At 42.3% G+C, this 12010-nt stretch overlaps 2 protein-coding genes across 2 annotated transcripts; both read left to right on the top strand.

The window, feature by feature from the left end:
- The first annotated feature begins 1088 nt into the window (after positions 1–1088).
- cox8a (cytochrome c oxidase subunit 8A) lies at positions 1089–2132 on the top strand. Its single transcript, XM_058078508.2, has 2 exons — positions 1089–1284; positions 1858–2132. The coding sequence occupies exons 1-2, from the start codon at positions 1093–1095 to the stop codon at positions 1951–1953; spliced, it is 288 nt and encodes a 95-aa protein (XP_057934491.2). The 5' UTR covers positions 1089–1092; the 3' UTR covers positions 1954–2132.
- Positions 2133–3556: 1424 nt separating this feature from the next.
- LOC131132664 (glucosamine-6-phosphate deaminase 2) lies at positions 3557–10757 on the top strand. Its single transcript, XM_058078506.2, has 7 exons — positions 3557–3573; positions 4211–4339; positions 4431–4532; positions 6355–6537; positions 8886–9070; positions 9167–9341; positions 9659–10757. The coding sequence occupies exons 2-7, from the start codon at positions 4216–4218 to the stop codon at positions 9715–9717; spliced, it is 828 nt and encodes a 275-aa protein (XP_057934489.2). The 5' UTR covers positions 3557–3573; positions 4211–4215; the 3' UTR covers positions 9718–10757.
- The last annotated feature ends 1253 nt before the right edge of the window (positions 10758–12010 follow it).

Genomic DNA, 12010 nt, shown 5'->3' with positions numbered 1-12010 from the left:
TTGGTTAAAAATGTTTTTTATTTATTTATTTTTTAACAAAACAAAAAAAGCAAGTTGGTCAACACACGATACAATGTGGTGTTGGTTAAAAATGTTTTGATTTATTTTTTTAATGAAAACAAAAAAAAGCAAGTTGGTCAACACACCATACAGTGTGGTCTTGGCTAAAAATGTTTTTTTTTATTTATTTATTTTAACGAAACAAAAAAAGCAAGTTGGTCAACACACAATACAGTGTGGTCTTGGTTACAAATGTTTTTATTTATTTATGTATTTTTTTTATTTATTTATTTATTTTAACGAAACAAAAAAGCAAGTTGGTCAACACACAATGCAGTGTGGCCTTGGTTAAAAATTGTTTTATTTATTTATTTATTTATTTTAACGAAACAAAAAAAGCAAGTTGGTCAACACACAATATACAGTGTGGTCTTGGTTAAAAATGTTTTTATTTATTTATGTATTTTTTTTATTTATTTATTTATTTTAACGAAACAAAAAAGCAAGTTGGTCAACACACAATGCAGTGTGGTCTTGGTTAAAAATTGTTTTATTTATTTATTTATTTTAACGAAACAAAAAAAGCAAGTTGGTCAACACACAATATACAGTGTGGTCTTGGTTAAAAATGTTTTTATTTATTTATGTATTTTTTTTATTTATTTATTTATTTTAACGAAACAAAAAAGCAAGTTGGTCAACACACAATGCAGTGTGGTCTTGGTTAAAAATTGTTTTATTTATTTATTTATTTTAACGAAACAAAAAAAGCAAGTTGGTCAACACACAATATACAGTGTGGTCTTGGTTAAAAATGTTTTGTTTTTTTTTTTATTTTTTTAACGAAACAAAAAAAGCAAGTTGGTCAACACACGATACAATGTGGTCTTGGTTAAAAATGTTTTTTTTTTTACGAAACAAAAAAAGCAAGTTGGTCAACACACAATACAGTGTGGTCTTGGTCAAAATGTTTTTATATATATATTTTTTTTAACGAAACAAAAAACGCTCACTAATTTACCTGTACCCACAAAGATATATTCTCCCAGACAGGAGGTGGCGCTGTGACACGAAGCTGTTTCGGTTTGGCAAATGAGGGAAGTGACGTCACAACAGCAAACTACAGCGGACATACGACTCGACATCGACGAAACACATCGGGCAAATATGTCTGGGCTTCTGCGAACCATTACAAACCGTGTTACTCCTACTTTGCGGGGGTTCACCATCAACCAGAAGGCAAATGTCTACACTAAACCTGCCAAGGAGAATATAGGCGCCATGGTGAGTTAGCTACAAATGTGCTGCTATGCTAATGCCTGCCTGACTACATTAGCCGTCCTTGACTGTCGAGGTCATAATCGTGTTTTCTATAAAGAGTGAAAATTAACCCTTTTAATCAACCAGTGGGTCTGGTTGGTGATTTATTTCATGGTATGACAGACACATTTTTAAATATGTTATCCACTGTCGTATTTTGATGTTATCGTGACCTTTGAGCTAGCTAGGCTAAAGCTAGTTCTTATTAGCGCAGCACTTTAAGACATCACAGCTTTCATTTCCCATTGCAATACTTGACTAAATCACGTTTATATATTATTAACAGCATGGACAGAGGTTTTTAGTATACAAAACACACACCGTAGTGAATTCTCAGATTGTATTTTACAGTAATGTTGTGGAACATTTATGGTGGAGCCATTGCAATGGATTCCCTTTCACTATATCCCTCCTAATGTCCTCCAGCATATTCCCACACTGGAGGACAACGCCAGACCTTTAATGGGAACATTCAAAGAACATCTGCGATATGAGAATATCATTCAAATTTGACAGCTTGTGTCTTTTATTCTACAGGAAACCGCCATTGGACTGGGTATGTTCTGCGTCGCCATCCTGGGACCGTCGGGATGGATCCTGGCCCATCTGGAGGACTACAAGAAGAGAGATTAAATTGGACATTTTAAATCATAGACCTGGCCTTCTGCGTCCCGATGGAGCCTCCACCACTTCCACCGCAGAGGAACAACCTGCCACATCTTAGGGACAGACATTTTTCCTCAACAATATCCATCCCGCATACTTTCCTGTGCGTATGTTGTGAGTACAACAATAAATCTTAAAGCCCAGAACTTGCTTGACTGAATAATTCCGCTCTCCCACTGCTGTTATATTCTTATGTTACGTCATGGTACTTGTATCCATGATGCCGTCTCATTTCAGAGGCGCACTGGCGGTACATGTCTAGGAATTTTGAAAGCCCATCCTTGGGTGCATAAATTCTGGAATTGCTTCCAAGCTCCCCCATGAGACTGCAAATTCTAGACTTCTGATAAAATAATAGAATCGCTGCATCTTTCCACTTTGCAGTTGATGCCACTGCAGATTTGTGTTTGTATTACATGAATGATTTGATTAGGATGTCTGCAGCAAGCCTTTTGCATGTTAGAGCCCTATAGACATGACAAAACACGACTATAGTCACATTTATACTCTTCTTATTTACAACATATTGCGCAACTGCAGGGTCTTGAGACACATGCTAACTCGCAAACTAGAGAGCTAGCGACCTAAATGGTAGCCTCCAAGTTATTTCCTTTCAACTTAAATAGCCAAAAACTTACCACTTCCACACGGATAGGGAGGATAACTATTAACATTTTATTATTTAACCTTTAACATGAACATGAATCAAACGTAATAATTTTTTCTGGGTACATGATACCATACAGCATCCATATCAAACTTGCGCGGGGGCCTCAAATGTGTGTCCTGTGAGCCACATTTGGCCCGCGGGCCGCGTGTTTGAGACCCCCGGTGTAGAGGATTCATTGTGTTCATCATGAGCATTCCCACAATTGCGTGCCATTTCAAAGCTGTCACTTAGTAAATATATCACTTTGTAAGAATTTTTCATATCATCTGAGGGAGGAGGACTTATCAAATATGAAAAATATATTTTTGTCCAAGTCAGGATACTGAATCTTTTCTTTTAAGGCCATGCAACCTCGCATTTGGGAACGTTTTCATCTTTAATCGGGAGTGTTTATAATGCTTAGTCATTTTGCTCTGTATATTTATGAAGACTTAAATGTCCCTTTCAGTAAAATATAGTATGTCGATTCAAAAGGTTTCATTTGCAATAACAAGTAAGATGAATGGACATGTTTTAACTACTTCCGGTTCGTTCGCCGTGTCAACTTACGAAGAACTTACATTATTGCAAACAGATGGCATGTAACGACACTTGCTTTTTATTAAGCAAATATTTTTATAGAACGTAAGTATCGATTAGGTATCATTAATGTTCAACTCTTTATATAAAAATGTTCCCGTTCATTTCGTACTATTCGATCGCCTTTTTGCTCTTCCGGGCAGACTCATCATGACGTCAGGGCACGTGACGCAAACCAGGAAGAACCGCCGGCAGCTGATAGGCCCCCCAAATCACATGACTTGTTCATGTGACGTGTTTCCAATCGCCCGATTTACGGAGAGAACTTAGTTCGTCCAGAAGGATAGTTCTCCAGCTGCTAGTTCTCCGTTACCTTCACAAGTCAGTCCGCAGATTGTGTAAGTTTTTCGGCCATATTTATTTGACTTCGCTGGCTAACTTTAGCAGCGTCTGCTATCATACAACCGCTAACAGAATTCTTTGAATTAGTCTTTGATTGTGATTGATGCATGCCAGACTACTATTTGTAGCTTATTATTATTATTATTATTATTTATTAAAAAAACAATTCTAGTTTAATTTCTATAAACAGTAGAATCTCCCTTAGTGTACATGTTGTCATGTTATGAATACATAATGCTGAGTCCAACTACTGTGTGTTATTAAAGTGTATTTAATGTCATAGTTTAGCTTATTAGCTTGTAAAACAAGAACTGGAAGTCAGCCGTCGCCTTTCTATGATGTCATCATCGGTTGCCTGTGTAGTTTTTCACTAACTAAGACAGTTAAGCAACAAATGTTAACGTAAAACATATTTTTATCATTAAAAAATTGTAGTATGACACATATAACATAATTGTAAGTGCGTATAAACAATGTTTGGAAGGATAAATTTCACGTTACTTTTATCTTCAATGAAGACGTGATTCTTACCAAGACGCAATAAAGCAGAATAATTAATATTTTACATTCCGTCGTGTTTCTCACCTTCTTCATCACAATGCTCCCAATGCAACCATCAACCATGCGGAGCAGCGGCAATGAGGCTGGTGATTTTGGATGATTACGACTTGGCCAGCGAGTGGGCGGCCAAATATATCCGGAACAGGATCATCCAGTTTCGGCCTTCTGCCGACCGATTCTTCACCCTGGGTCTGCCTACGGGTGGGTGTCATCATCGTTCCTCCTCATCGTTCCTCCTCATCGTTCTCCTCTCACGATGTCGTGCTGACATGAGCCTCTGTCTGTGCTTCAGGGAGCACGCCGTACGGATGTTACCAGAAGCTGATTGAGTACTACAGAGGTGGGCATCTGTCCTTCAAGTATGTGAAAACCTTCAACATGGACGAATATGTGGGTGAGTTGCAAGCTGAAACTGGAAGAGCATTTTTGAACAATAAAATATTATTATTATTATTATTATTATGCGCTAACGATGGATCTGTGCCCAAGATGGATCCATCGTTAGCACACAAATCAATCGATTTCTGCGCTCAGATGGATAGAACTACCTTGCACTCGAGACCGATGCTTTGACACTGCACTGATGATATGATGACAATCATTGATCTGCTAATTGCATACAATCACAGGGTTAGGGATAGGGGTTAGGGTTTAGGGTTTAGGGTTAGGCATAGGGGTTAGGGTTTAGGGTTTAGGGTTAGGGTTAGGGTTAGGGTTTAGGAGTTAGGGGTTAGGGTTTAGGGTTGGGGTTAGGGTTTAGGGTTTAGGAGTTAGGGGTTAGGGTTAGGGTTAGGGTTAGGGTTAGGGTTTAGGGTTGGGGTTAGGGGTTAGGGTTGGGGTTAGGGTTTAGGGTTTAGGAGTTAGGGGTTAGGGTTAAGGTTTAGGGTTGGGGTTAGGGGTTAGGGTTTAGGGTTGGGGTTATGGTTAGGGTTAGGGGTTATGGGTTAGGGTTTAGGGTTGGGTTAGTGTTAGGGATAGGGTTTAGGGGTTAGGGTTTAGGGTTTAGGATTGGGGTTAGGGATAGGGGTTAGGGGTTAGGGTTTAGGGTTTAGGGTTTAGGGTTGGGGTTAGGGATAGGGTTTAGGGTTGGGGTTAGGGTTTAGTGTTGGGGTTATGGTTAGGGGTTATGGTTTAGGGTTTAGGGTTGGGTTAGTGTTAGGGATAGGGTTTAGGGGTTAGGGGTTAGGGGTTTAGGGTTTAGGATTGGGGTTAGGGTTTAGGGTTGGGGTTAGGGATAGGGTTTAGGGTTGGGGTTAGGGTTTAGGGTTTAGTGTTGGGGTTATGGTTAGGGGTTATGGTTTAGGGTTAGGGTTTAGGTTTTAGGGTTGGGGTTGGGGTTAGGTGTTAAGGGTTAGGGTTTAGGGTTAGGGTTAGGGTTAGGTTTAGTGTTAGGGGTTAGGGTTAGGGGTTGGGGGTTGGGGTTAGGGGTTGGGTTAGGGGTTAGGGGTTATGGGTTGGGGTTTTAGGGGTTAGGGGTTATGGGTTGGGGTTGGGGTTTTAGGGGTTAGGGTTTTAGGGGTTAGGGTTGGGGTTAGGGTTTTTGGGGTTAGGATTAGGTGTTAGGGGTTGGGGTTAGGGGTTATGGTATGGGTTGGGGTTAGGGGTTGGGGTTAGGGTTTAGGGTTGGTGTTAGTGTTAGTGTTAGGGGTTGGGGTTAGGTGTTAGGTGTTAGGGTTGGGGTTAGGGTTAAAGGTTAGGGTTTTAGGGGTTAGGGTTGGGGTTAGGGGTTAGGGTTTAGTGTTTAGGGTTGGGGTTAGAGTTAGGGGTTAGGGGTTAGGGGTTAGGGTTCACACTCCCCCCGCCGAGAACGGTAACAAAGTGAACTGCTTGACAATTAATCAAAGATTTGCAATTTGCATGCATGGACTTCTTGTTGATTCTTGTAAGTACCAACGCTCAACACTGCCATCTGTTGGCATCTAAACAAACTACACACATCCATCCTGGGCGCAGTAATATACCATCCATCCTGGGCGCAGTAATATACCATCCATCGTGAGCGCAGAAAACGATTGATTTGTGCGCTAACGATGGATCCATCTCGATCGATCGCGCAGATCCATCGTTAGCACGTAGCATTATGACGGTGGAGCAGCAGATGTTCCTCATCATCATTGATGACATCAAAATAAGTTGATGATATTCGAGGATGTTTTGCCGCCATGTTCATTCGGTACGAACGTCAACAATTGTAAAACTTGGTGTCTTTTGTGGAGGTCTACCTCGCGCCCACCCGGAGAGCTACCATTCCTACATGTGGAACAACTTCTTCAAGCATATCGACATCGATCCTGCCAATGCTCACATCCTGAACGGAAACGCCGAGGACTTGGAAGCGGAGTGTCGGGACTACGAGCAGAAGATTGCAGAGGCCGGAGGAATCCACTTGTTTGTTGGGGGTCAGTTTCTTATTTGTCAGCTAATTTTAGCTGTTTGGCTAAGTTTAGCTGCTAAGTGTGGCTAACGGTGACGATAAAGCTAAACATGCACGTATGCGTTTGTTTCATCCGCTGGTTTTATGCTAACATGAAGTCACCGCAGCCCAGTGTGGGAATATTAGCACGAACAAGATGGCCGACACGGAATGTAAACAAAACAGTGCAAAGTGGTGCGCGCTCACAGACGACGTGAAGAAATGCAACCATTCGATATGCTAATGTGGCGCGAACATTATAACATGCTTGTGTGTCAAGCTCATGTGGAGATTCGTTCGTTCGTTCGTTCATGACCGACACACCATGTTGAGTCACAGTGGGAGATCACACGCTAACGACCAATTGACCGGAATGAACAAAATGAACGAATCTTTGTACTGAAATGAACGGTTTTCTGTACGCTACACCCCTCCATGTTATTTTTGAGGTTGTGGTGGTTTTTATGACTTAAAAATGTTCTAAAAGTGACATTGATTAGTGTGCGGTTGGGTCGTCACCTCTTCTTTCCTCTTGTGCAAAAAACTTATGAATACGTCTTTGGGATTGGACCTTCAGGTTCATAAAAACGTATGAATACAATGACAGGGTTAGGGGATAGGGATAGGGTTTAGGGTTTAGGGTTGGGGTTATGGTTAGGAGTTAAGGGTTTAGGGTTTAGGGTTGGGTTAGTGTTAGGGATAGGGTTTAGGGGTTAGGGTTAAGGGTTAGGGATTAGGGTTTAGGATAGGGTTTAGGGTTGGGGTTAGGGATAGGGTTTAGGGTTGGGGTTAGGGTTATGGTTGGGTTAGTGTTAGGGATAGGGTTTAGGGGTTAGGGTTATGGGTTAGGGTTGGGTTAGTGTTAGGGATAGGGTTTAGGGGTTAGGGTTTGGGGGTTAGGGTTTAGGGTTGGGGTTAGGGTTAGGGGTTGGGGTTAGGGTTAGGGTTTAGGGTTGGGGTTATGGTTAGGGGTTATGGGTTAGGGTTGGTTTAGTGTTAGGGATAGGGTTTAGGGGTTAGGGTTTGGGGGTTAGGGTTTAGGGTTTAGGGTTGGGGTTAGGGGTTGGGTTTAGGGTTAGGGGTTGGGGTTAGGGTTAGGGTTTAGGGTTGGGGTTATGGTTAGGGTTAGGGGTTATGGGTTAGGGTTTGGGGGTTAGGGTTTAGGGTTAGGGTTAGGGGTTGGGGGTTAGGGGTTAGGGGTTGGGGTTAGGGTTTAGGGTTGGGGTTATGGTTAGGGGTTATGGGTTAGGGTTGGTTTAGTGTTAGGGATAGGGTTTAGGGTTAGGGTTTAGGGTTAGGGGTTATGGGTTATGGGTTATGGGTTAGCGTTTACGGTTGGGTTAGTGTTAGGGGTTGGGGTTGGGGTTAGGTGTTAGGGGTTGGGTTAGGGGTTAGGGTTGGGGTTGGGGTTGGGGTTAGGGTTTTAGGGGTTAGGGTTAGGTGTTAGGGGTTATGGGTTAGGGTTTACGGTTGGGTTAGTGTTAGGGGTTAGGGGTTGTGGTTAGGGTTTAGGGTTGGGGTTATGGTTAGGGTTAGGGGTTATGGGTTAGGGTTGGGTTAGTGTTAGGGATAGGGTTTAGGGTTAGGGGTTGGGGTTAGGGTTAGGGTTAGGTGTTAGAGGTTATGGTTAGGGTTTACGGTTGGGTTAGTGTTAGGGGTTAGGGGTTGGGGTTAGGTGTTAGGGGTTGGGTTAGGGGTTATGGGTTATGAGTTATGGGTTGGGGTTAGGGGTTGGGGTTTTAGGGGTTAGGGTTGGGGTTAGGGTTAGGGTTGGGGTTAGGGTTAGGGTTTTAGGGGTTAGGGTTAGGGGTTGTCACCTCTTTTTTCCTCTTGTGCAAAAAACTTATGAATACGTCTTTGGGATTGGACCTTCAGGTTCATAAAAACGTATGAATACGTCTTTGATATTGAATGAGTTAACTGCAAATTTTGGAGTGGCCTTTTATTGTGGCCAGTCAACGGCACACCTGCCTAATCAGCATCTTGATAAGTGCATGAATGATGAATATTGAGATAGATTTCTGAATAATATTTGAGACTGAACTGGCCTTTTTGTGTATATGGAATTATTTTTCACATCTTTGAATTCAGCTCAATAAAACTGAGAACAAAAAAAAAAGCTAACATGGAGGTACAGGTACACTGTACTTGAGTACTATGTACTGCCTAAAATGGGAATCACACCTCTTGTGACAATTAGGTCAAAAATTGTGATATTAATATTGATTATCGATTTGAAAATATTGTTTTTAGGTCTGATAGCCGCAGTCATCTCATTTGTACAAAAATGATACATGAAAAATGAAATGATATTGCATATGTTGAGTCTTCCAGGGATCGGACCCGACGGCCACATAGCCTTTAACGAGCCAGGATCCAGCCTGGTCTCCAGGACCAGAGTGAAGACGCTGGCCAAGGACACCATCGTGGCAAACGCTCGCTTCTTCGGCAACGACCTCTCCAAGGTTCCCACCATGGCTTTGACCGTCGGGGTCGGGACCGTCATGGATGCCAAGGAGGTCAGGCGTTATTTCGTACAGCGGGAAGGGCTTATTATGTCATCGCAGCTCCATCTTGGAGATGATTGACGGAGTGACTTTGTCCTCCTCTTCCAGGTGATGATCTTAATCACCGGGGCACACAAGGCCTTCGCCCTCTACAAAGCCATCGAAGACGGCGTCAACCACATGTGGACCGTATCGGCCTTCCAGCAGCATCCGCACACCATCTTTGTTTGTGACGAGGACGCCACGCTGGAGCTACGCGTCAAAACCGTGAAATACTTCAAAGGTGCTCATGACTTGAACATCAAGTATTACTGCAGTACACGTACGGCCTAGTATTAGCCCAAATATATTCATATCCACGTCATTGTTTTTAATAATGTAGTATTCCACGCTAGGTGTCAGTAATCTTCTATGAGACACACAAGCACCAGACTTTTATAGAAACGGCCGCGACTGTTTCTGGTCACTTTCTGTCCGCCCCCCCCACCCCCATTATGTGTACTATGTTTGGTAATATGGTCATACAGGGGACTATAGGGGTGTTATTTCATGTCTACAGGACTCTAATCATGTAAAAAAAAAATGTGATTGTCGTTCCAGGTTTGATGCATGTCCACAACAAACTGGTGGATCCGGTGCTGAGCACAGAGGAGCAGTGATACTGTTACACACCGTTACACAATGCTACACAATGCTACACACTGTTACACACTGTTACACACCAGTTACCAACCACACCAGGGGTGAGAGCAAAAAAAACTTACCACTTCCACACGGATAGGGAGGATAACTATTAACAGTTATTTAACCTTTAACATGAACATGAATCAAACATAATCATTTTTTCTGGGTACATGATACCATACAGCATCCATATAAAAAACGTACCACTTCCACACGGATAGGGAGGATAACTATTAACAGTTATTTAACCTTTAACATGAACATGAATCAAACGTAATCATTTTTTCTGGGTACATGATACCATACAGCATCCATATAAAAAACTTACCACTTCCACACGGATAGGGAGGATAACTATTAACAGTTATTTAACCTTTAACATGAACATGAATCAAACGTAATAATTTTTTCTGGGTACATGATACCATACAGCATCCATATCAAACTTTACATTAAACTTTCATATCAAGGCGGGGGGCCTCAAACTAGTGTCCTGCGGGCCACATCTGGCCCGCGGGCCGCGTGTTTGAGACCCCTGGTCTAACTAATTAGCTCAAGTAAATTCAACTCACAATTAAATTGAAATAATTTGTTAACCTGATTTGAAAATGAGTTGAGATGACTTGATTGTTGATACAACCAAAATATTTGGTTATTTCACCGAAAAAAAATAACGCTCCCACAACAAATCAATAAGTCACGTGAACTTGGTCTTTTAAGTTGGAGAAAAAAATAAGAGAATTTAACTGCCGACCCTTTATGAGTCAAAGACATGGAAGCCAAGTCATTTGAGATTTGAGATGGTTAAGGTGGTTACGGTGCTCCTTTAAGGCAAAAAAATGGAAAAATACAGACTTCTTTTGCCTACTTTTAATAAGACAAAATGTGCCTTTGTTTTGTTGCTACTTCGTGTTGCTGCTGTTCAATCTGTGTGATTAGCAACAATAATTATATAAGTATATGTCTTTCTCTTTTATCATCATGTCATCAATAAAAATAAGCTCGATTGTTTCTATTGCTGACTCCAGGAAGCATGTTTCCATATGCAGTAATGCACTCCCGTTGTTGTCCACAAGGGGCCGCCATTTCTCTTTACGGGGGATTAAAGGGAAGAATCCAGCAGATTTAGCAATGGAACCCAAATCAAGTAAACACAAAGCGAGTATTAATATACTTTCCACGTTGTAATGTCCTTCATTGTTGATGAAAATGTCATAGTTTTTATCGTTTTCATCATTTGAAAAGTGTCCTGGTTTTGGATAAAAACAATAAGGTCACAGATAAAACGCTAACTTTCTGGATGCTAACGTCCATCTTCCATGCAACTTGGTGTTCATCTTCATGTTGCTTCCTGGTTTTTGTGTGAGATTTGGGATATTTGACTTGGGTGGGGTTTACACCAGGGGTCAGCAATGTGTGGGGGAGGGGGGTACGGGGCTTTTCTTAAGATAAGTGGAAGAAGACAAATGGCAACCAAAATGATGGCGGATCCCCAAAAGTCACTTCTGGCCTTGGGACAGTGATACAATAGTCTTGTACGCCCCCCTCGACTAAAGACCCCAATACCTGGGGTCTACATAACGCTGGTCACGCCATTGTATTGTTAGCCACGTGCTAAAACGGTGCAGCCTAATCAGCATCTTCATATGCTCCACCTGGGGGGTGGAGCAACCTCACCTGCACCAAAGCCTGCAGTGGGAGGAGCTTCCATCCACCCAAATTCCCCAAAAGTGGTGTTTCCTTATAAAATAGAGCCCGGGTTCAAGGACCAGGTGACCGCTGGTGACCGCTGGTCCACATGGAATCCCCACTCGGTTGTTTTCAGGCACTGCTTTATTTCTTTTCACAGTCTACTGAGGAATCACGATACAAGATGATGGACATTTACACAGGATGGAATTGCATACAGCTGACGTCTTATATGGCTTAGGTTGGATGCAAAGCCCATCATGCCTTTGGAGCCAACATCCGTATGCTGCTCATGGGCACGCGGATTAACAGCTGGATTGTTTTACAAGCTCAGATACGCATCGGGATCTCTGGCGTGCAAAAGAGCCGAACGCATCCGAATGATCGGACGTGTTTCTACGCGTCAACGCTAGCCTGTGGAGATTGGGACGGTAAGTGACCAGCCGCGTACTTTTCCATGCAAAACTGGTGGCCTGACACTCCACTGGAGTCAGGGGGTCCGGGGTCCACGGACCAAAACATGAAAAGATGGCAAGACCACTTGCTGACCTTTTAACCCAACACGCCGTATAAAGGAAA

Source organism: Doryrhamphus excisus, linkage group LG14 (genome assembly GCF_037039965.1).
Source record: "Doryrhamphus excisus strain RoL-2023G ecotype Guam linkage group LG14, RoL_Dexc_Guam_v1.1, whole genome shotgun sequence".
Taxonomy (NCBI): domain Eukaryota; kingdom Metazoa; phylum Chordata; class Actinopteri; order Syngnathiformes; family Syngnathidae; genus Doryrhamphus; species Doryrhamphus excisus.
The sequence above is the reverse complement of the archived record's forward strand: the minus strand, read 5'-3'. Positions and strand labels throughout refer to the sequence as shown.

What these genes read in the sequence shown, in the direction of transcription:
- cox8a (XM_058078508.2), top strand. Translation starts at nt 1,093, where the DNA reads ATGAGGGAAGTGACGTCACAACAGCAAACTACAGCGGACATACGACTC. An exon ending in AGGAGAATATAGGCGCCATG is followed by an intron (nt 1,285 to 1,857) that starts GTGAGTTAGCTA and finishes TTTATTCTACAG; the next exon opens with GAAACCGCCATTGGACTGGG.
- LOC131132664 (XM_058078506.2), top strand. Translation starts at nt 4,216, where the DNA reads ATGAGGCTGGTGATTTTGGATGATTACGACTTGGCCAGCGAGTGGGCG. An exon ending in CACCCTGGGTCTGCCTACGG is followed by an intron (nt 4,340 to 4,430) that starts GTGGGTGTCATC and finishes TCTGTGCTTCAG; the next exon opens with GGAGCACGCCGTACGGATGT. An exon ending in AATCCACTTGTTTGTTGGGG is followed by an intron (nt 6,538 to 8,885) that starts GTCAGTTTCTTA and finishes TGAGTCTTCCAG; the next exon opens with GGATCGGACCCGACGGCCAC.